The sequence below is a fragment of the Macaca fascicularis genome, chromosome 4 (assembly GCF_037993035.2).
Source record: "Macaca fascicularis isolate 582-1 chromosome 4, T2T-MFA8v1.1".
Lineage (NCBI taxonomy): Eukaryota > Metazoa > Chordata > Mammalia > Primates > Cercopithecidae > Macaca > Macaca fascicularis.
The window spans coordinates 104,393,472-104,418,643 of record NC_088378.1 but is presented as its reverse complement, the minus strand read 5'-3'; the positions used below and the strand labels follow the sequence as shown (position 1 = coordinate 104,418,643).

General features: G+C 36.2%; 1 protein-coding gene across 21 annotated transcripts in view; it reads left to right on the top strand.

Annotated features, from left to right (window-relative positions):
• FAM135A (family with sequence similarity 135 member A) overlaps window positions 1-25,172 on the top strand; it is a 134,106-nt gene that overhangs the window by 100,372 nt on the left and 8,562 nt on the right. For all 21 annotated transcript variants that reach the window (XM_074037700.1, XM_045391098.3, XM_074037697.1 and 18 more), the window contains 5 exons: window positions 1,041-1,201; window positions 5,578-5,669; window positions 6,179-6,276; window positions 8,611-8,762; window positions 10,609-10,719. In XM_074037700.1, coding sequence (XP_073893801.1) covers window positions 1,041-1,201; window positions 5,578-5,669; window positions 6,179-6,276; window positions 8,611-8,762; window positions 10,609-10,719 — 614 coding nt within the window. The remainder of the gene's footprint in view (window positions 1-1,040; window positions 1,202-5,577; window positions 5,670-6,178; window positions 6,277-8,610; window positions 8,763-10,608; window positions 10,720-25,172) is intronic.

Genomic DNA, 25,172 nt, shown 5'->3' with positions numbered 1-25,172 from the left:
AAATCTGGGGATGATACAGGTTTACCAGTGAGTACTGGTTCTTAAAATATTCTTCTGCCTCAGCCAGATTGAGTCATAATATTTGGGGTAAGAGGTCTGAGCATGTATATATAGAAAGAGATTTTTAAAGTTCTCAGATTATTCTGATTTATACACAAAAATTAAGATACATAGAGTCTAAAGCTAGTGAAACCACTGAGGTTAACAATGACCAATTAAAAAATTGTAATATGCAAGGAAAATAAAGTTTGTATCACCATCTGGTTACTTCAGACCGTCTGAGTCATCAGAAAGCAATGATCTCTCATATAGACTCTATATGTTTTCGCCCAGCTTATCCTACTCAGTTTAATGTTTATCAGGTTCCTCTTCCAGCTTCACTTTATCAGTCCAAATGATGGATGTTCAATAGTTAATAATTTTTGATGTTTGCAATCCCCAAATTGATTAGATTGTCCGTCATTGCAAACGAGTATATACCACTAATTGTATGTAGTCATATTCCCCTCTTCATTCTGCTCCTTCTTATTGGTATTTTTAGAGAAAAATACAAATAACCTAATCTGCTAAATACTGTAACTACCATTCTCACTGTTACATTTTGTAAATCACTCCTTCCCTTCCACTTATGCAAGATTAAAAAGGAGCAAAGAGGGTAAGATTTGATTACAGGATAAACATCAGATTATCACCTCTCCAGTCCCTCTCCCAGCTTTTCTGTGCATACAGTATTAAATTTTGCAGAAAGCGTAACTCCACTCGGAATGTTTTCTTAGTTGATTTCAAGTTTAAAAGAATATTTTCAAGTGATTTCAGGTTGAAAGTGTTCATTGTGTTTGATAGAATATATACTACAAATAGTAAAGAAAATTACTCTCTGGTTTCTAAATCACTTAGGTGATGCCACATATTTTCATGGTTTTAAAACCAAATATTGTTGGGTTTCCACTTCTACAATTCTCTAAATTCAGGAGACTCTTTTTGGTTCTAACAACTGAATATGATCCTTAGTAAAGAGTATCTTTTATATTTTACTTCAGCTTCCTTCAGGCAAAAGAAGAACTGAAGCAACTAAAACTTCCTGGGTTCATGTACAGTGAAGTTCCTCTGCTGGCATCCTCAGTACCTTATTTTAGCATAGAAGAAGAGGATGGTTCTGAAGATGGAGTACATCTGATTGTCTGTGTGCATGGTTTAGATGGTATGTGACATCTATTGATGTAACCCAGAGCAACTCAATATATTTTTTTCCTAGTCTCATTTAATTTCATCTAATCTTTGAACCAAAAGAAGATTTTTAATTGCTTAAATTAATTGAATCTTAAATGCATTCTGAAACAGAAATATGCTTAATTTTACTTAAGTGTAATATTAGATTCCTTCATAAGTAAACTTTCCGTGGAAATGACACTTATGTGCCAACATTTTGTTTAATTTTGGATTTTTTTTTTCATTATACTTTAAGTTCTGGGATATACATGCAAAACATGGAGATTTGTTACATAGGTATACACATGCCATGGTGGTTTGCTGTCATCTACATTAGGTACTTCTCCTAATGCTATCCCTCCCCTAGTCTCCCACCCCGCGACAGGCCCCAGTGTGTGATGTTCCCCTCCCTGTGTCTATTTGTTCTCATTGTTCAGCTCCTACTAAGAAGTGAGAACATGTGGTGTTTAGTTTTCTGTTCCTGTGTTAGTTTGCTGAGAATGATGGTTTCCAGCTTCATCCATGTCCCTGCAAAGGACATGAACTCAGTGGATTTTTTTTTATCTTCTCTCTTATTGTTGGTTTTGCCGGCTGTCACCTCATGGCAGTTATTTTGTCTCCCTTTGATAGTCTTTTTGGTTCCCTTTTACCTGACTGCTTTAAACTTTATGTGCTAGAAAAATCAGTATTTCTAGAAGTTAAAATTTCATTAATTAAGATATAAATTAAATTCTAAATACAGGTACCTGGCTTTAGTGCTGGGGTTTAATGACAGCCATTTGGTTACTCAACAGTTTTTTTCTAGATGTAGGAACTGTTAGAAGATGCCAAATTTCTCTAGACCAATGCAATATTACTGTATTATAATGAGATTCTATAGCAACAAACTGGATTTTTATGGATTATGAAAATATTAAACAAATGTCCCTGGTACTAAATTAGCATACAATTGTAGATTTTTCTTTAAAAAAAAAAAAAAAAAAAAAAAACCAGACTCTCAAGAAATAAAGCATTCTCAATGCTAACTTTTCTTCCCTTTCCCCAAATAATAAAGTTTTCAAAGAATTATCTTCCAAGAAAGACTTCTGGACCCAGTAGAATCTCTGGGAAATTCTTTTTAAAAAATTTTAAGAAGCAAATTATCCCTATGTTACATAAATTGTTCTAGAGCAATGGAGGAAAAGGTATAAAGGAGCCCATTTTATTCCTTAAAGTTACCCTAACCTTGTTACCAAATCCGATAAAGATATCACACCAACACCCACCCTCAAAAAACAGTAGACCAATATAACATAAATATGCTTAATGAACTCAAATATATTTAACAAAACTCTAGCACTTGGAATTAATATACTAGAGTAAGTTACTGTAACAAATAAGGTTTATTTCCCAGAATGGAAAGATAAGTAAGTATAAATAATTTTAGTAATAAAATACCCTACATCAGCAAATCAAGTAAGAAACTGTATACAATTTAATAACCATTCCCAATTATTAAAAGTAAGCACAAAACTTTGATCTCAGTCGGATTAGTCTGTTTCCTTAATGTGATTAAGCATATATATTTCAAGCCTATGGAAAACTTATAGTTTGTGGTGAATATTAGAGGTACTCCTTTTAAAATGAAGAATAAAACAATTACCTCTGTCAATGCATTAAATCATAAAATTCTAAAAGGTAAATATCAGGTAAAATAAAAATTCAGCAGTTGATAATGACATGTGTATATTGCTGGTAAACCAAAGGAATCCACTACACTATTTTTGAAGATAATTATTTTTGTATTTATATATGAGAGGAATTCAGAAAAAATGTGGAAAAATAAATTTGCCAGGCATGGTGCTGGATGCCTGTAATCCCAGCTACTCGGGAGGCTGAAGCAGGAAAATCACTTGAACCCAGGAGGCAGAGGTTGTAATGAGCCAAGACTGAGCCGCTGCACTCCAGCCTGGGCAACAGAGTAAGACTCCATCTCAAACAAACAAAAAACAAACAAACAAAAATTGTGGGAAAATGGAGTTAAAAGATAAAAATAGAAATGTAAACTTCATTTCTCAATGTAAACTCTGTTTACTTCAAGACACCTTTGTAAGCAGTTATGCCAGCCATTCTAGTACATTTCCAAGAACTGAGGGTCCTGGGAATTTAGTCATGTCAGTGCTTTCTTTTTTACATTAAAAACCAAAGAAAAATGGATCCCCTTTACAGAGTTTTTAAGATAAGAAAACAAAGTAGTCAGAGGAACCAAATCAGGACTGTAAATCAAAACTCTCACAAAATTGCCCTCTTCATGAGAGTAATGAGTAGGAATATTGTCATGATGGAGAAGGACTCTCTGGTGAAGCTTTTCCAGGCATTTTTCTGCTAAAACTTTGGCTGATTTTCTCCAAACACTCTCATGATGAGCAGATGTTATCATTCTTTGGTCCTCTGGAAAGTCAGGAAGCAAAATGCCTTGAACATTCCAAACCACTGTTGCCTTGACCTTTGCTCTTAACTGGTCCACTTTTGCTTTGACTGGACCACTTCTACCTCTTGAAAACCATTGGTTTGATTGTGCTTTGTCTTCAGGATCATACTGGTAAAGCTATGTTTCACTTCCTGTTACAGTTCTTTGAAGAAATGCTTTAGGATCTTGATACCATTTGTTTAATATTTCCATTGAAAGCTCTTCTCTTGTCTGCAGCTAATTTGAGCACAATGGTTTTGACACCCATTGAGTGGAAAGTTTGTTCAACTTTAATTTTTCAGTCAGAATTCTGTAGGCTGAACCAATTGAGATGTCTAAGATGTCAGCTGTTGTTTGTGCTGTTAATTGTCAGTCCTCTTTAATTAGGGCATGAACAAAATGAAGTTGTTCCTCACAAATTGATGTGGGTGGTCTACTGCTGTATGCTTTATCTTCAACATTGTTTTTTCCCTTTTTGAAACAAGTTATCCATTTGTAAACTGCTGATTTCTTTGGGGCATTTCCCAATACACTTTTTGTAAAGCCTCAGTTATTTCACCATTCTTCCACTGAAGCTTCACCATAAGTTTGATGTTTGTTCTTGCTTCCATTTTAGCAGAATTCATGTTGTTTGATAAGGTTTCTTTTCAAACTGATTTCTTTTCTTTTTTTTCTTTTCTTTTTTTTTTTTTTTTGAGACGGAGTCTTACTCTGTTGGCAATGGCATGATCTCGGCTCACTGCAAGCTCCACCTCCCGGGTTCACGCCATTCTCCTGCCTCAGGCTCCCAAGTAGCTGGGACTACAGGCATCTGCCACCACGCCCGGCAAATTTTTTGTATTTTTAGTAGAGACCGGGTTTCACCCTGTTAGCCAGGTGGATCTCGATCTCCTGACCTTGTGATCCGCCCGCCTTGGCCTTCTAAAGTGCTGGGATTACAGGCATGAGCCACCGCACCCAGCCTCAAACTGATTTCGTGCCTCAAACTAGATTCTATTCAGACATGTTACAACAGATTAGTATGTGTTTATTTTGGTGTGAAACATTTTTGAAACCCATACGTAGATTTTTTTATGATGCGCTTTCCATGAACCTTTTGAAGAACGCTTGTGTTCTGTATCTGTATTGTAAGTATATGTGTGAATGCCTTTTGAGTTAATAATTATTAAAATAAACTTTCTTAGATGTTTAAATGGATTTTTATTTTTCTCAGTCTGTGCCAGTATCACCAAAGGAAAGTCAACAGAGTAAATCTAAAATGCATTCAGAGTTTACTGTATGATTACCTAGAATGGTGATGGTAAGGCACCATTTATAGCTACTGTAGCCAGCAGTCACCAAAGTGATATGCTAACAGTTTGATAAATAAATACACTATTAAGTAGAAAAGTGAAAGCCACCAAAACCACCTAAAAAACAAACTATTGGCCAGGCATGGTGGCTCACACCTGTAATCCCAGCACTTTGGGAGGCCAAGGCAGGCAGATCACAAGGTCAGGAGATCAAAACCATCCTAGCTAACACGGTGAAACCCCACCTCTACTAAAAATACAAAAATTAGCTGGGCGTAGTGGCATGCACCTGTAGTCCTAGCTACTCGGGAGGTTGAGGCAGGAGAATTGCTTGAACCTGGAAGGCAGAGGTTTCAGTGAGTCGAGATCGTGCCACTGCACTCCAGCCTGGGCAACAGAGCAAGACTCTTTGTCTCAAAAAAGAAAAAAAAACTGTTGAATTGACATTGCCTGGCTAATAGAAATCAACTTTGACATAAAAATTGAGAACTCTATTTCATAGTACATTGTCTATTGACAAATGGCATAGGCCATAAGCTTGTCTCTAAAAACTGTAAAAATATATGATGGTGGACTTTGTACCTTTTACTTTATCTCATCCTTTAAACATCATTTTTCATTTTTTAGGAAACAGTGCAGATCTTCGATTAGTAAAAACTTACATTGAACTTGGACTGCCTGGGGGAAGAATTGATTTTCTTATGTCTGAGAGAAATCAGGTACAATATGACAGTGTTTTCAGTGAAAACAAACATTTTTGTACTAGTTTCTACCTTAATTTTGACTTACTACAAAATGCCTGTAATAGTAGAAATAGTTTTTCTGATTTCTATGAAATTTAATGTAAATATATATCCAGAGGAAATATATATGATTTACATTTTGACTTATGATCTCTTCACATATGAAACACTTCTAGAATTCCACATTTCTATAGAAAAAATTCATTAATTAAACCATTGTAAGCATGTTATGTTTCATACTGGTAGTGAGCCAAACAACTAAATAATGTAAGTATTTTAAGAACACTGAACCTTTTTTTCCCCTAGAAATTTAGTCTCTTTGCTCATTTTAATATAACAAATATTACACTCACTAACTTCTCTAAAAAACGTTGGACTTAACCATATTTTCAGTACCTAAATTAAAAATAATGTTTATATTGTTAGTTTTTCTTGTGATTATACATATTCCCAAATACAATGTATGTGCTTTGCTTTCTTTTTAGAATGATACTTTTGCTGATTTTGATAGCATGACTGATCGTCTTTTGGATGAGATAATACAGTATATTCAGATATATAGTCTAACAGTCTCCAAAATAAGGTATCTTCTTTAATATTATTCAATTTATTTTTATATTTCTATGAATTATAGAAAAGTTAAACAGAATTTGTGGTAGGGTTGTCCTATTCTGAAATATAGGAGACTACAACTCAAATTAATTTACAGTGAAAAAAAGTAAAGATTTTAGGGAAAGATTTATATGAAATGTCCAAAAAAGCATTATCTGTAGAGAAGAAAGTGGGTTAGTGTTTACTTAGAGCTGGGGAAGATGAGGGATGGTGGGGATAACTAAAGGATATAGGATTTCTTTTTGAGGTGGAAAAAAGGTTCTAAAATTGAGTATAGTGAGTTACAACTCTGTGAATATGTAAAGGCTCTGTGACTTACATATATGTATATGAAGCAACAAAAACACTTTCAAAGTTTGTATACTTTTTTTTTTGAGGCAGGGTCTTGCTCAGTCACCCAGGCTAGAGAGCAGTGGCGCCATCTCGGCTCACTGCAGTCTCAACCCCCTGGGCTCAGGCGATCCTCCCACCTCAGCCCCCCAAGTAGCTGGGACTATAGGCATGCGCCACCATGTGCAGCTAATTTTTGTAGAGGTGGGGGTTTCGCTATGGTACCCAGGCTGGTCTCAAACTCCTGAGCTCAAATGATCCTCCCACCTTGGCTTCCCAAAGTGCTGGGATTACAGACGTGTGCTACCTTGCCCAGCCAGATATTATGACTACTGTATACGTTTGTGAGTTAGTTTTCCACAAGCAAGACATGATGATTACACCAATATGAGTTTCATTATTTAATTAAATCTTGTTAATAGATGTAGGAGAGAAGAGTCTTTATTTCAAAAAGGGTAAAATAAACTGACTACATTCATATCCCATCTAGGTTAGAGGAAGAAGCTGGTTCTGCATACTGTAAGCTTTTGGACAGTTTGTTTCCAACTTGAAGTATAGGGAATAAGAAGAGAGATAAGCAGTTTTTACCTAAAGTCACTTTTTAAAAAACAGAATTCTGTTAAAATATGAGAGAAGGTTCAGGTTTGTTGGTTGGAGGAAGAGATTATTTTCTTGTAATTATTCATTTGTGGATCTTAAAATCTTGTTTAGCTTTTATTCGTTTATTATTTTATGATGAGAAAAATAATATTTCAACTTACTTATTCCTCAAAAGTATTGTCTTTCAGGTTAGATTGTCAGTTATAATCAATCATTTTCCAAAAGTGTAATCTGGTTGATTGTAGACTGTTAGCTACCATCAGAATTCCCACCCCCACTACTTTAGGAAGTTCAGTTTGGGAGGGAAGTTTGTCCTGAGCTTCTCACAAGATACATCTGCAAGCTAGTGTTTAGACAGCTCTCAAGCTGTCTTCTTTCATTGCTAATTGTCCCCAGGGAATCTTATACCATCTATTGTAAAAATAACAGTAAGTAAACAGGCTCTTTTGATTTAAACCAGGGGTTCCCAAACCCTGGGCCACAGACTGGTACCTGTCCGTGGCCTCTTAGGAACCAGAACTCACAACAGGAGGTGAATGGCATTGGGGTGGGTGAGCAAGCATTACCCCCTGAGCTCCGCCTCCTGTCAGATCAGCAGTGAGCATTAGATTTGTGAACCCTATTTTAAACTGCACATGCAAGGGATCTAACTGTGTGTTCCTTATGAGAATCTAATGCCTGAGGTGGAATAGTTCCATCCCAAAAGCATCCCCACAACTCCCTGTTTGTGGAAAGATTGTCTTTTGTGAAACTGGTCCCTGGTGCCAAAAATGTTGGGGACCACTGATTTAAACCATTTCATAATAAAAGTGAAGTGCTAGCTACATAAATACTATTATTTTTGCATAAGCGAAGATTTATAGTAGGAAAATGCACATATTTTACCTATGCCTTGAAAATACTGTTAGTCATAAACCTGTCCATCTTTGAAGTATAGACTAGAGAGTAAGAGAAACAGATACATACTTTCTCCAAGTTGTCCTTTATAAATACAATTTCATCATTTTGTTTGAAATGATGAGTTAATAAGTAAATAATTTGTGTATGTACCTAAGAAGGCAAATAAGTAGTCATTATATTATTATCTTTAGTATGTATTTATATCTAAGCAGTTACAAACTTTGAATAAAAGTTTTCAGATTAATATCTTGTTTCTATAAACATTTAAATTATATAATAATGAGGATCTTCTATACATTCTCACATTTTTTTCCTTCAAAATGTGGTATATCATTTCAAAGTATCACTATACTTTTACAACATTAGAAATTTTCAAATTGTTAGTATTCACATCCATTTTATAGTGGATCAGCTTTGATTTTTGTTTCTAAAACTAATGCTGTAAGAAAAATAACTTTTGTTTTCCCTCTTAAAGCTTTATTGGACATTCATTGGGCAATTTAATAATTCGTTCAGTGCTTACAAGGCCAAGGTTTAAATATTACCTCAACAAACTTCATACGTTTCTGTCTCTTTCTGGACCTCACCTTGGTACACTCTACAACAGCAGTGCTCTTGTTAATACAGGTAAAAAGTTTTATTCTGTATTAAAAATATGGAATAGAGAAAAAAATGTGAACTCAGTATTTTCTGGTATTTATTTTAGAACCAATTTGTCACACACTGGGAATTTCGTGAAACAAAAAAATGTAGCAAATTTTCTGTTTTGTTATGCACATGAAATAAGTTGATAAAAGTCATTTTGGAAAATGACTTGTCTTATATTGAGATGGCATTTGTCAAAATTCACAAGAGCATTGTTTTCTTTTTTTCCATTAAATTCTAAATATTTTTAGTAAAGTTTTATCTTATAAACAAACTATTTTGTCATTCCATTACTTGAACAGATAACAAACACCTACATTTAATACATTATAAAGTTATAACATTTTATACAGAATATTAATCCTAACTTTGGTTCAAAAACAGTAAAGAGATATTATGAGAAGTTAATATGAAAGTTAAGACCCGAATTTTGATTAGTATTTATATTCTCTTCAACAAATATTTGGAACTTGATTTGCCTTTTTTTTTTTTTTTGAGACAGTCTTACTCTGTCACCTGGCTGGAGTGCAGTGGCGCGATCTTGGCTTACTGCAACTTCTGACTCCCTGATTCAAGCGATTCTCCTACCTCAGCCTCCTGAGTAGCTGGGATTACAGGCATACGCCACCATGCCCAGCTAATTTTTGTATTTTTAGTAGAGACGGGGATTCACCATGTTGGCCAGGATGGTCTCGATCTCCTGACCTTGTGATCCGCCCACCTCGGCCTCCCAAAGTGCTAGGATTACAGGCACGAGCCACTGCGCCCGGCCTTGATTTGCCTTTTGTTTGGCTTGGTTTTTCCCTTAGATTTTTACAAAAATGATTTATAAGTTAGTCAATGATTCCCATTGTGAAAATAAATTGTATTTAACTCTGTCTCTTTTCATTGATCCCTGAAAATCTTATTTCTGTTTCCTTTATCACTTACTTTTAATAACAAACCATACCATTTTTCCTGTATCCCATTTCAAGTTGGTGATTTAAAAAATACAGCCAGTTCTAGACTTTTACAGTTTGAAAAAGAGGAAATGAGAAAAATGAAGTCCTTAAATCATGTGTAATAGAACCCAACATGAATAGAATATAGTACTTTGAATTTCATTCTTCACTAAACTTTTTCCCAGATATGTTTCCAGCTGTCAGATTTAACCAATTAAAGGATTGTTTTCCCACTCTTCTCTTCCTGTTTCCCTGTCTAATATTAGAAGTAATGAAAATGGAAAGGAATATTTCATAGTCTTGAACACTAATTTGAGTGATTAAGATTTTGCTTAATTTTCTTAAGAGTAAGATGCATTTAAATATGGGTTACTGATAATATAAAAAAATTAGTATACAACAAATGATATTCAGCTGTCTTTTGAAAACATTAAACAATTTTTCATTCTAAGACGTGGTCCCTTTGCAATTAGTCTGTTATGTCATAACTCAGTTGTAATTATAGACTGATCATTCTGTGTAGGCATTTGACCTACTACTGTATTTGAAGTTTTTCTTTATCTGCTTTATCATTTGAACGAATATATCTAAAGGTATGATTTTTCCAATTTGTTCTTCATGTGCTATTATCTGTTTTATTACTGAATGAAATAGAAATAGCAAGCTGTTCATCAGCCACCATTAATTCATAGTTAACCTAAGCATGCATGTTTATAAATGTTATCAGAACATGGAAATATTTTCCAAATGTATTTTTGATTAGCCAGCAAAAATGCTAATTTAGGCAATGTCATCTTTTGAAGTGAAATATATATTAAAATGAATAATCTTGGCGTATGTTTCTATATGTTTTATTTCATACTTCTATGTCATATATGACTCTCTAGGTCTCTGGTTTATGCAGAAATGGAAAAAATCAGGTTCGCTTTTGCAGCTGACATGTCGAGATCACTCAGACCCTCGCCAAACTTTTTTATATAAGCTTAGTAACAAAGCAGGTAAGTATATAACAGTTTGGAAAATATACATGTGAAAACTTTTTTAAAAATAAACATTTAGCAAATAAATTATCAACATGTCCTTCTAGTGATTAAAAAAAAGAAGTGTCATTCTACTGTAATTTCCTAATAATGAAATAGCAGACTCACAATTGAAACTAAGCAGTTGAGAGATTTGTTTAGTCTTTTTCACATGACTATATTTCTCTTGTGAGCTACACAGCTACTTTGAAATTGCCCTAAGAATTTCAACATTTGTAATTCAGTGCCAGTTTTGTTAGTCTCTTTTTAAACCATGTTTCTGCATGTCCTATCCCCACTGTTCTAGCTGTCTCCCACCCCAATCCTCACCCCTTTTTATAAACTGCCACGTTTTTCTACCTTCATATTATATTGTATTGTATTGTATTCGATTCGATTCGATGGCTAGCAAGCATTTCTGAAAGTGTCAGAAACTAAACTGTTAATGATTATCCTTTCTACAATTCTCACTACTGGATGAATCTTATTACTTATTTCATATTAACTAATTATTAATTATATTCCCCATTTTGCATATATATTCCAGGCTTTTACAACCTAAAGTTCTCAACTGCTCCTTTGCCATTTTTACTCTCTATAAATAACCTTACTTCTGACCTTATGCTGTCCCTCAATTCATCCTCATACATCTTCCCAGCATATTTTTTCCAGTGTCCTTTGAAATCCTTATTTGAGGGAAACAGACTGCCTTTATTTTCTTCAAAGAATGTTATCGCCGCTTACTTCTGAAAGTGGAGATGTAACTGAAACAGATTTTTTTTTCCCCTCCTTGCCCCCATGTCTTCACTCCCCCGGCTATAGAGTGGAGTTTGGCAAACTTTTTTTTTTTTTTTTTTTTGAGACGGAGTCATGCTCTGTCGCCCAGGCTGGAGTGCAGTGGCCGGATCTCAGCTCACTGCAAGCTCCGCCTCCCGGGTTTACGCCATTCTCCTGCCTCAGCCTCCCAAGTAGCTGGGACTACAGGCGCCCGCCACTTCGCCCGGCTAGTTTTTTGTATTTTTTAGTAGAGACGGGGTTTCACCGTGTTAGCCAGGATGGTCTCGATCTCCTGACCTCGTGATCCGCCCGTCTCGGCCTCCCAAAGTGCTGGGATTACAGGCTTGAGCCACCGCGCCCGGCCAACTTTTTTTTTAAAAGGGCCAGATAGTAAATATTTTGGCTTTGTAGACCATACAATCTCTTTGCAACTACTTAACAATATCATTGTAGTATGAAAACAGCCACAGAAAATACAGAAACAAATGAGCATGACTGTGTTTCAAACAAACTTCACTAATTCAAAAACAGCAGTAGCCAAATCTCACAGGCCGTGTCTTGCTAATACCTGCTGTAGAAGCTCAGTTCCTCGTTTACTAAGTACCACCTAAAGTAAGGAAAATAGTCCTCTTGCTTTCTATTTCTAATTGCAATCAGTACTCCTCCACTGTCATATAAAACTACTTTATTTGAGGCTTGTATCATCCAAGCTGTGATACCATCCATTCTTCTTTAATATAATGACCTCCTGGTTTATCCCAGGAGAATAAAAGACATTGACAAATGTTTGTAACACGATTATGTTTGGGAAAAGATTCTCCTCTTGGATCTTAACGTACTTAGATCTGGAATCATTTTTGGTAATTTGACGAGTCAGCCCTTTAGATAATTCGTTATGCATCAGTGTGCCTTTCTCAACTCCAGTGTCCCTTCATTCCACTCCATGTTGAACTCATACCCATGGCTACACTGTACTTATGAAATTTCAGCCAACATTCCGTTCTATTACTGTGATGTCTTTTTTTTTTTTGAGACGGAGTCTTGCTCTGTCGCCCAGGCTGGAGTGCAGTGGCCGGATCTCAGCTCACTGCAAGCTCCGCCTCCTGGGTCTACACCATTCTCCTGCCTCAGCCTCCCAAGTAGCTGGGACTACAGGTGCCCGCCACCTCGTCCGGCTAGTTTTTTTTTTGTATTTTTTTGGTAGAGACGGGGTTTCGCCGTGTTAGCCAGGCTGGTCTCGATCTTCTGACCTCGTGATCCGCCCATCTCGGCCTCCCAAAGTGCTGGGATTACAGGCTTGAGCCACCGCGCCCGGCCACTGTGCTGTCTTATCCTTCTTTTTCTCTCACTCCCTTCTTCTCAGCTGCTTTTTAGACTCATTTGTGATTCCTACTACATTTTCTTAAGTCTCCCTGCCCTTTGTGCTTTTACTCCCTTCCTGACTCAAGCTTCAGACTCTATGGATTACTTTTGTCATTCATGTATTACTCTTTGTTTTTCTATCCTAGTTGTCTTGTAAATCTACATTACTGTTTTTATACTTAGCCTTTGAGCTGTTCCAAAAAAGATCACACAGACATGCAGAATCAGCAGCACTATAGGTCCATGGGGTCCCTATCTAGTTATCTCTAGTTAGCTTCCTATCTATTCCCTTAGATACTCTCCCACATTTTCACCTTTCCTCAAACTTCAGATTTTCACTGCTCCCTTCATTGCTCACAATTAGTTTTCTTTTTCCTTTCTACTTTATCTTTGAAATTCAAGACATTTCTTTCTACCTACCAATATTAACTAACCTATGTTTTCCTTTTAGTTCAGTGGAAGATTTATAATCTGTTCAAGAATAATTACCCTCTTCATTTTGGAACTCATTCCTTCTCATCAGTATCTTTAAACTCTTCCCCTTTTCAGTAATTAATCCTTTAATAGATAAAGTTATTCCCATTTCTTCCATCTTAATAAAAATAAATATTTCTCTTGATCACTTATTCTGTACTTGTCCCCCTATTTCCCCTTTTTTTGAGGGGGTTGGGGGGCACGGTTGAGCCTTTTGAAAGAGAACAGTCACTTTCATTACTTCCCCCTTTTTTTCACTTTTTTGGTTTTTATATGCACTACTCCACTGAAGCTTGCCAAATCCGGTGATCTCTTTTCTTTTATTTGAACATTAAGATATTTAAGACTACTGAAAACTCCTTCTTGAAATACTTTCTCCATTTTTGTGGGATCCACCTCTCCTGGTTTTTTTGCATCTTGGCTTTTTTTCTGCTTCCTATATGGGCTTCTTTTCTTTCCTTGCCCGTTTATGAAAGCTGTTCTTGTGTTTTAGCCTCTGTCTTCTGCTCATCTCACTCTGTACATTCTTCTTGGACACCATCATTCCATATCCATCTTTACCATTGGTAGCTCTCAAATATTAATATGTATCTCTAGCTTGTCCTATATGCTGTGCTCTAGACTTATACACCTAGAGGCCTACTTAGCATCTTCACGGAGATGTCTCTTGGGTGCTTCAAATCTAGTGTTTTCAGACAATGCATCTGTTCCCTCTGATTAGTTCTCTGGATTCCACATCTACTGGAATGGCATCACCATCTGCCTAGTGAGAAACTTAGAAACTGATCTTGACTCTGCTTTCTTATTTATACCCCATATCTACGGAATTAACACGTTTTAAAACATTTAACCTTCTTAATGGCTGATGGATGCTTCTCTTCTTCTTCTTTGCCACTGCCTTAGTTCAGCCTTCATCACTTTTACTTAGATTATTGTTCAAACTAGTTGCCCTTCCACATATATACCCCCTTCTCCCCATTCTCACTTCCTCGTTAAATGAAATGATCATCCAGTGAAGCCATAGATTATATTGGCCATTTAATATCAAACCATATTGGTCCCATTTGAAAATCTTTCATGATGCTTTGTGGTGTCCACAGTGAAGTTTAGATTCCATGGATAAGAGCATCAAGCCCTCTATAATCTGGTCTCTGATTCTTTGTTTTCTTTTTATCCTACACATTCACACACACACACACACACACACACACACACACACCCTTTGCTGTGGTCATGCTATTCATGGTTTTTGATTGCTTGCATTTTCTCATGCTTTTTGTATCACCCATTCCCCCTCATGTGTTTACTCATCTTTTCAGAAATAATTCTGTTTATCTTCTAAAATTAAACTCTAATGCCACCTGCTATCAAAAGCTTTTCTTGATGCACTATCTGATTTAATGCTCCTCTATTCTCAGAATACTCTCTATATACCTTTGGGGTTTTTTGAGACAGGGTCTCTCTGTCACCCAGACGGGAGTACAGTGGCACAATCATAGCTCACTGCAGTCTTGAACTCTTGGATCAAGCAATTCTCCCACCTCAGCCTCCTAAGTAGCTGTCCCATATTTCCTTTTTGTCCCCAATCTTATGTCTCCAGGACTGATTTCATTAATGAATTTCAATCCTCATTTGCCTGCTAGACATCTCAATTTACATATCAAACTAAATACATCTAAAACAGAACTTACTGTCTTCTTTGGCCACTTCTCCTGTTGTCCTTTTTTTAATAGTACTGTTCTCTCAATTACTTCTTTGAGACATCTTCGGATCATCTTTGTTTGACCTCACTTCTTTGCCTCCCATGTCTCAAAATTGTTAATATTATCTCTGAACTTCCATACCATTATAAATCAACCTTTTACCATACTCATTATAGTTTATCTCATGTCAGTTATTTTTATGTCTTAACTTCCTTTCCTTAAGTAGGATCTGTCATGACAGCTCATTCCCATTTCCTACATACACATTCAGTATGTACCATAGCTCTTCTAGTATATACCGATTGATTAACAAATGAATCAATGATATTTTAATATTATTTTCAATATTCAAAAACAGTTTAAATATTATATAGTAAGATGTAAGTCTAGCCCATATAATCAGCGACTGGTAGTTCCAAGTCCAAAGTTACTTGGATTTGTGAACTTAAGCCCTGGCCATTTAAATCTACATCTTTTTTTATCCTCATTCCTATCACCCATGTCTTCCATTCTACTCTTGAAATATTTGATATTAATAGATTTAGTTATTGAAAATACCACTACTTTTGAGTCCTGCTTTAGCTTTTTCAGGATTCTGCCTTAAATGTTGTTCTTAATATGAGAAAGAGATTTGGGAATGATTATTATAGGTACTATTATTAGAATCAGTGAAAGGAAAATTCTCTTATAGATTGGGTTTTATTATTTTGTTTGTAATGATACAAAGCATCAATGGTAAGTTTCTTACAATATACAGAAATATATACTTGATTGATCAAATTACAGGATATTCCTACAAAATGAAACATGGCATATACTTCTCATGCGAGAAAAACAACATTAGCTAGAACCATTGTGTGGAGCTATGGAGTTCATACCCTTTGCTGACAGGTTAGGAAATGTGTGAAAGGCAGAGCTGAACATAAGTGTTCCTGAGGTCTATGTCTTTATACAGCATTATACAAAGTAAAGTTTAATTAGCAATAGTAATAGCAGCATAAGAATATCTAAACTAAAGAAAATGTAACTGTAAATTTTTACAATATAGATTAATCCATGGCCTTCCACATCTTTATAGATATGTGTGTTAATAAGTTTCTAATTATTAACAGGAGTGAGTATATCTTTTGTACTTGAGCTCTTCTTAAGGATTAGTTCAATTTTGTTAAGTTATTAATTTATTATTCACCTTATAATGCATGATCTGGTTGTACTAGTCTAAAACCGTTAAGAAGCAAACTTAGACATCACACATAGGTATTAGTTATAGTTCAAACACTGACTAGGCTACCTAATTTAAATAAACTCCAGTTTCCTTATTGGTAAAATGAGAATAGTAGTATCTCACAAGATTATTAAAAGGATTAAGTGAGATAATATGTGTAAAGTGATTCTGTAGCGTTCAAAACTTAGTAAATGGTAAATGGTTAAAAAAAAAAAAAAAAGAAGTGACTTAAATAATACTACTATCATAAGCTGGGTGTAGTAGCTCACACCTATAATCTCACCACTTTGGGAGGCTGAGGTGGGTGAACTGCTTGGGCTTAGGAGTTTAAGACTAGCCTGGGCACCAGGCACGGTGGCTCATGCTGTAATGCCAGCTCTTTGGGAGGCTGAGGCAGGCAGATCACCTGAGGTCGGGAGTTCGAGACCAGTCTGACCAACATGGAGAAACCCCATCTCTACTAAAAATACAAAATTAGCCAGGCATGGTGGTACATGCCTGTAATCCCAGCTACTCGGGAGGTTGAGGCAGGAGAATCACTTGAACCTGGGAGGCAGAGGTTGCAGTGAGCCGAGATCTTGCCATTGCACTCCAGCCTGGGTAACAAGAGCAAAACTCCGTCTAAAGAAAAAAAAAAAAAAAAAGACCAGCCTGGGCAACATGGTGAAACCCCATCTCTACAAAAGATACAAAAATTAGCCGGGCATGGTCATGCATGTGCACCTGTAATCCCAGCTACTCCAGAGGCTGAGGCACAAGAATTGCTTGAACCAGAGATATGGAGGTTGCAGTCAGCTGAGGTCATGCCACTACACTCCAGCATGGGGTGTAGAGCCAGACTTTGTCTCAAAAACTAAAAAAAAAAGCCCACTAGTGCCAGGCATGGTGGCTCACACCTGTAATCCCAGCACTTTGGGAGGCTGAGGCAGGTGGATCACCTGAGGAAAGGAGTTTGAGACCATCCTGGCCAACTTAGTGAAACCCCATCTCTACTAGAAATATAAAATTAGCCAGGCGTGGTGGTGGGTGCCTATAATCCCAGCTACTGGGGAGGCTGAGGCAGGAGAATCACTTGAACCCAGGAGGCGTGGGATGCAGTGAGCCGAGATCGCACCATTGCACTCTAGCCTAGGCAACAAGACTGAAACTCTGTCTCAAAAAAAAAAAAAAAAAACCGCTGGTATTATAGATTACAAAAATTGACTTTTACACAAACAATATATATCTATTTTAGGAAAAATTTTTTAACAAAACTTTTATCTAAATGCTGATATTACTAGCTATAAAAATTATTTGAACGACTTAAAATTGTTTTTATGTTTTAAGATTTATCTTTGTACTCACAAGTTTATTAGTATATACCTGAATTGAATTAATATCCATTTTGGGAAAAAACATTAAAGAGTACTATTTTCTGGCTGGGCGCAGTGGCTCATGTCTATAATCCCAGCACTTTGAGAGGCCGAGGTGAGTGGATCATCTGAGGTCAGGAGTTTGAGACCACTCTGGCCAACATGGTGAAACCCTTCTGTACTAAAAATACAAAAAAAATTAGTCCAGTGTGGTGGCACACACCTGTAATCCCAGCTACTCAGGAGGCTGAGGCAGGAGAATCACTGGAACCCAGGAGTTGGAGGCTGCAGTGAGCTGAGATCCTGCCACTATACTCCAGCCTGGGCAACAGAGCAAGACTCCATCTCAAAAAGAAAAAAAGTACTATTTTCTGGTAATTGTGACTAATGCATTGGTTAATACTAAAATACTGGAAAAATAATAATAGCTAATACACATGTAACATTTACCACGTTCTAGGTATGATTTAAACACACATACATATTAGCTTATTTAACTCTCTGGGGTAGGAATATTGTCCCCACTTTGTAGATGAGGACACTGAAGCACAGAGAGATTGAATGACTTGCCTGAGGTCACTTAGCTTTATGAAAAGCTAGTAAGCATTCGTGCATGGTTCACACTGCATCATGTTAAGCCAACAATGTATGTTTTCAAGAACTTAAGAAGCTGCCTCTAATTGCACTTTTAAATATCAACAAGTATTTCAATTGATTTTAAAATTATAATGTTGTAGAGATTGAAACAAGTGTCTCGAACTATTTCATGTGGGGTGTTGGGTTTTGGGTTTTTTGAGCAACAGGGGGGCATCATCTAATGAATTGTGAGAAATGAGTAGTCCATCCCTAGAAAGTTGCTATGCCTGTATATTTACATATAATTACTTTATTCACAAAATAGAATATTTAGGTTCACATCAAACAAATAAATAAAACAGGACAACATAGAACAAAGAAAAAGAGTACTTAACCAATATGCTATTCTCTAATGGTTTAAAACAATCAAAAGTGATCGTTTCTTTTTTATATTTTATTCTTCTTAAGCTACAGTCTCGGATGTCCTAATTTGATTATTGCTTCAGTTTCTTCTGAACAGCGAATTTTCTGTTCTTTTACCTAAAATTACTTGTCTAAATCAAAATTCAGGCTTTTGCCCTTTTGCCTTTTTTATTTAAGCAAAGCCTCTTCTGTGGGTCATCCTTTTGAAACAGTCTTTTTCTATGCAACGTATCATTAGTTAATAGCTTTTCTTTTATTGAAAGCTGTTCATTATTTTAAAATGAAGAAAGCTTTTTAAAAGCCTAAAGTAATTTGTGTGTTTTGTAAAACAATTGAGAAATACTATATTTTTTATAAAAATCATAAATTTATTGGGTGAGAAATTACCTTTTCTTGTGAACACAATAGATCTGGTAAAGGGTTACAGAAATGTTACTTTTTTTTTTTTTTTTTTTTTTTGAGACGGAGTCTCGCTCTGCCGCCCAGGCTGGAGTGCAGTGGCCGGATCTCAGCTCACTGCAAGCTCCGCCTCCCGGGTTCACGCCATTCTCCTGCCTCAGCCTCCCAAGTAGTTGGGACTACAGGCGCCCGCCACCGCGCCCGGCTAGTTTTTTGTATTTTTTAGTAGAGACGGGGTTTCACCGTGTTAGCCAGGATGGTCTCGATCTCCTGACCTCGTGATCCGCCCGTCTCGGCCTCCCAAAGTGCTGGGATTACAGGCTTGAGCCACCGCGCCCGGCCAGAAATGTTACTTTTAAAGGGAAATTACCTATTCTGATTAAGGAATTACAATTATAAACATTCATTAAATTTTTATAGCAACTTTTGACAAAACCTATGATATTCTACAGATTGCTAATAGAATATGTAAATAATTTGCAGGCAGCATACAAGCATCTCAGCATTGAATAGCAGGGGAAAGAAAGATGAAGGAGCTAGAGCAATGCGAAAAGTAAAATAAATATATAATATACAGACATTTGATGACACCAGTGTTAAAGTAGTCAAGGTTATATTACTAAAGCAGAGAGAGGAATCATGGCCACTCTGACATTCCATAATGAGGGCTCAAAATAGCCAAAAAAGAATCTATTCATTGTTGGAATTTCAAAAACAAAGTATCCTTATTTTAAGATCTTCTTAAAAACAACTTGCTTAGAGTCTTTTTACCAGCTGTTGAATTCTGACCAATAAAGTATAAAAATTAAATAAAGCTCCTGCTGTCCTACCGAGGTACAAAGTACTCTTTGTATCCAGGAGATTACAGAGGGATTTAATCTTAGGTATCACTTTTGATATGTAAATAATATGTATATTTTGTTTCTGAAAGTGTGGGAAAGAACCAGCATCAGCTAACATTGTTTTAGGAAGAAAATTCATTCAAATTTATTTAAAATGAGTAAAAATAAGAATAGTTTAATATTGTTTAGAGTATATCAGTTTTAAAAGTACAGAGTTTTCTTAGCTTCAACACTATTGACATTCTGGGCTGGAGAATTCTTTATTTTCAGGGGTTGTTGTGAACATTGTAGCATGTTTAGCAGCATCCCTGGCCTCTGCCCACTAGATGCCAGTAGCACATACACTTTTCCACCCTCAGCAGTGACAACCAAAAATACCTTCAAATGCTGCAGAATATTCCTTGGGGCAGAAAATCACCAGTTTAGAACCACTGCTTTAGCCAGTTCCAGAGAGTAAACACAAAATGACTCGAAGTGAATTGCATTAAAACTCTGAAGTTTTAGAACAAATGAGTAGCCAGAAGAATTGGAAAGACTTTAGATTATGAAGATGAAAGTTGCAATGAAGGTGTTCATATATCAATTATGTTATGTAGTCCAGAGCAATATGGAAGATTTATTTTAATCTTTTTCGTGGTAAAAAGTAACAACATACTTACAAATTTTTCTGGTTAAACCATGTCATCCTATAAATAGGGAAATCTTGTCACTTTCCCAAATTAAAGGTAACCGTTCAACAAATAATTAGGCACTTGAGGGGCTCAGTGAAGTATTCACCCACAGACCAGTTAACTAGGTTGTCTTTGAGGAGCTAGAATCAAGGTAGGTATAGAAAAGATGAACCTAGAATATTAGCTCCCAAAGTAGACTTCCGGCATTTTTGTTGGCTGTACTTCAACACAGGTGAAGTACTGCTGTAATTCCTGTCAGCACTGCACCTCTGGAGCTTGCCATGCTTCACTTTGAGTTTGCCTTCTGTAGCCAACACTGCTAGACAAGAAATTGAAACCAAAAGATTCAAAAAGGGCCATAATATATTTAACTAACTTGGTTCTTGGCTAATATAAAAAACAAACCTTCTGTGTAAAAGCACAATATTAGTATTAATATACTTGTTGAATAACTAAAAAACTGGTTACCAAGTTTAAAATGTATTTTTAAAGTACGATACTGTCGTAAGAATCACATTTAGAAGTATAACAGCGTCGTGTGTTTAATCAGTATCAGAATTTTTACATTTATTTTATTATCATGGAAACTGAGAGTGAAAGGGTATCTTTGAAATCCTCTGACTATTCTTTACTGATTTTGCCTACTTCTACTGAGCTGCGTGAACATGAGGAGCCATAGACACTTCTTGCAGGGATCTCAGTCTAAAGCAGTAATTCCAAACCTTAGTAGTGTTTCTCTAGAGAAGTACATCAGAATCTCTGCAAAGAGCTATTTTGAAAAATGTCTTTAATGTAATTTTATTTGGAAAAATGTAATGCCTTTTATTCTTAAAAATATAGAAATCTTTTAAAAATCTTAATGGGAAATTTGTGAGGAAGTTTTAAATGATCATGTGATCGGGCAAATACATAATTAATTCACAGAGCACACATCTGGAGGTAACATGTAATATTGTTTATGCCTGAGTGGTATAATGTGTACTGCTGTTCCTAATACATAACAACCCAACAGAAAAAAAATGGGCAAAAGAGAAAAGAGGTAGTTAGCTACCAAAGAATAAAATTAAAAATACATATATATGGAAGGCCAATAAACAATAAGTTAATCATTTTTGCCTTTAGGTTGGTAAAATTTAAAAGATGCTATACAGTATTGATGAGCGTGTGAAACAGAAATCTTCATATATTAATGGTGGAAGGAGAAATTACCTTTTTGGAGAGTACATTTATCAGAATTTTAAGAATGTACTCAACAATTCCACTTTTGGGATTTTTCCTACAGAAATCTCACATAATTAGGTAAAAGCTATTCATTGCAGTGTTATACTTTTTTTATGTCCGTTCCCCTCTGAAGTGGAATGGACATAAATGTCCTTCGCTAGGAAAATAGGACTAAAAGTTAATCCTGGTAATTCCATGTAGAAGTTAAAAGAATGAGATAAATTTATTTATACAAACATGAAAAGCTGTCCCCAAAATATTAAGGGAAAAAAAGACATAAAATAGCATAACTACTATAATCCTAGTTATATTTTTAAAATGAAAAATAAATCGTGTGTATACCAAAAAAGGAATTTGGAACAAAATACAGACATGCCTTGGAGATACTGTGGATTTGGTTCCATATCACCATAAAAAAAGGTGAGTCACGTGAATTTTTTTGGTTTCCCAGGGCATATCAAAGTTATATTTATGCTATACTATAGTCCAGAGTGTACAATAGCATTATGTCTAAAAAAAAATGCATACTTTAATTTTAAAATACTTTATTGTTAAAAATGCTAATGATTATCTGAGCCTTCAGCTAGTCGTAATGTTTTTGCTAATCAGGATGGTGGTTGCTGAAGATTGAGGTGGCTATGGCAATTTCTTAAATTACAACAACGAGGTTTGCTGCATTAATTGACTCTTCCTTTCACAAAAGATATCTCTGTAGCACATGATGCTGTTTGATAGTATTTTACCCATAGTAGAACTTCTTTCAAAATTAGAATCAATCCTCTCAAACCCTGCCACTGCTTTTTCAACTAAGTTTATGTAATATTCCAAATCTTTTGTTGTCATTTCAACAATGGTCACAGCATCTTTACCAGGCTAGATTCCATCTCAAGAAACCACTTTCTGTATTCATCCATAAGAAGCAACTCTTCGTCTATTCAAGTTTGATCATGAGATTGCAGCCATTCAGTCACATCTTCAGGCTCCATTTCTAATTCTAGTTCTCTTGCTATTTCCGCCACATCTGTAGTTACTTTCTTCACTGAAGTCTTGAACCCCTCAAAGTTATCCATGAAGGCTGGAATCAGCCTCTTCCAAACTTCTGTTCATGTTGATATTTTGACCTCCTCCCATGAATCATGAATATTCTTAATGGCATCTGTAATGGTGAATTTTTTCCCAAAGGTTTTCATTTTACTTTGCTCAGATCCATCAGAGGAACCACTACCTATGACAGCTATCACCTTACAAAATGTATTTCTTAAGTAATCAGACTTGAAAGTCAAAATAACTAATGGATCACTTGGGCTGCAGAATAGATGTTGTGTTAGCCCACATGGAAACATCATTAATCTCCTTGTATATCTCCATGAGAGGTCTTAGTTGAGTACGGGGATTGTTAATGAGCAATAATATTTTGAAAGGAATCTTTTTTCCTGAGTTGTAGGTCTCAACTGTGGGCTTAAAATATTCAGTAACCCATGCTGTACACAGATGTGCTGTAATCCAGGCTTTGTTGTTCCATTAATAGAGCACAGACAGAGTAGATTTCATATAATTCTTAACGGCTTAAAGTAGCCGTTTCATATAATTCTTAACGGCTTAATAGTGAAAAGTAGCCCTTTTTATTTCCTTCAAGAACTTTTCCTTTGCATTCACATCTTGACTAACTCTTTTGCACAAGAAGCCTGGTTTTCAGCCTGTCTTGGCTTTTGACATGCCTTCCTCACTAAGCTTAATCATTTCTAGCTTTTGATTTAAAGTAAGAAACAGAGCCAGGCATGGTGGCTCACGCCTGTAATCCCAGAACTTTGCGAGGCCAAGGCTGGGGATCACTGAAGCCTAGGAGTTTGAGATCAGCCTGAGCAACACAGTGAGATCCTATTTCTACAAAAAAAAACAAAAATGTACCCAATGTGTTGTCGCATACCTCTCGTTTCAGCTACCTCGGAGGTTGAGGTGGGAGGATCCCTTGAGCCCAGGAGGTAGAGGCCACAGTGAGTCATGATTGCACCACTGCACTGTAGCCTGGGTCAGGGTGAGACCCTGTCTCAAAAAATAAAAATAATTAATGGGAGAAACATGTGACTTTTCCTTTCACTTGAGCATTTAGAGGCCATTGTGGGGTTATTGATAGGCCCAATTCCCATATAGTTGTGTCTCAGGGACTAGAGAGGCCCAAGGAAAGAGAGAGAGACTGGAAATGTCTCTCCCGTTGGTGGAGCAGTCATAAGTTCACCGTCTTATACGGGCATGGTTCATGGCATTGCAAAACAATTCCAATAGTAACATCAAAGATCACTGATCACAGATCACTGTAACAGATATAATGAAAAAGTTTGAATATTGTAAGAATTACCAGAATGTGACACAGAGACACAAAGTGAATATGTACTATTGGAAAAATTATGCCAATGGACTTGCTCAATGCAGGGTTGCCACCTTCAATTTGTAAAAAACATAATATCTGCAGAGCACAGTAAAGCGAAGTACAGTTAAACAAGGTATACCTGTATAAAACTGTGATTGCTTTATAAATACTGAATTTGAAAAAGTTAAACATTTTAAGTGTACAATTTTCTGGAGTTGTAAACAGTACTAACAAACATCTGGCAAAATGTTTTATTACTATGAATTTTCAGAAAGAACAGACATCAGTGACATTAAATAATGTATCTTATATAAGTAATCCAGATACAATTGAGTCTGGTTTCTGCTTTTGATAAGAAACCCTTTGTATAAACCTCAGTTAAGAAAAATGCAAAAAAATGAGGCATGCCTGTACACAACTGTTAGCTGTGTCCTTAGTGAATGGCAGCAGGGGCGGCAGTGGGGTTGGGGGAAGGCAAGAGGAGCTAGTAAAGGGGAATAGTTGAAGATTTTTTTTTTTTTTGAGATGGAGTCTTGCTCTGTTGCTCAGGCTGGAGTACAGTGGCGTGATCTCAGCTCACTGCAACCTCCACCTTCTGGGTTCAAGCAATTCTCCTGCCTCAGCCTACCAAGTAGCTGGGATTACAGGTGCCCACCACCATGCACAGCTAATTTTTTGTATCTTTGGTAGAGACAGAGTTTCACCATATTGGCCAGGCTGGTCTCAAATTGCTGACCTTGTGATCCACCCGCCTCGGCCTCCCAAAGTGCTGGATTACAGGCATGAGCCACTGCACCCAGCCAAACTGCTTTGTTGTTCCAAAGTTGCTTCAGTTCTAAAAATGAAAAAGGGTAGGGCGAGAGGTAACACAGTTATATGTCACCTATCCAGAACTCTTGAGAAATACACATTTCAGGAGCCACTTACAGAATTATTAAAAATCAAATCTGTTGTTAATCAATATATTTGAGAGCCTACTGTTTGTTCAGCACTAAGCAATAACATTTTTAATTTTTTTTTAACTTGGAGAGAAATTAAT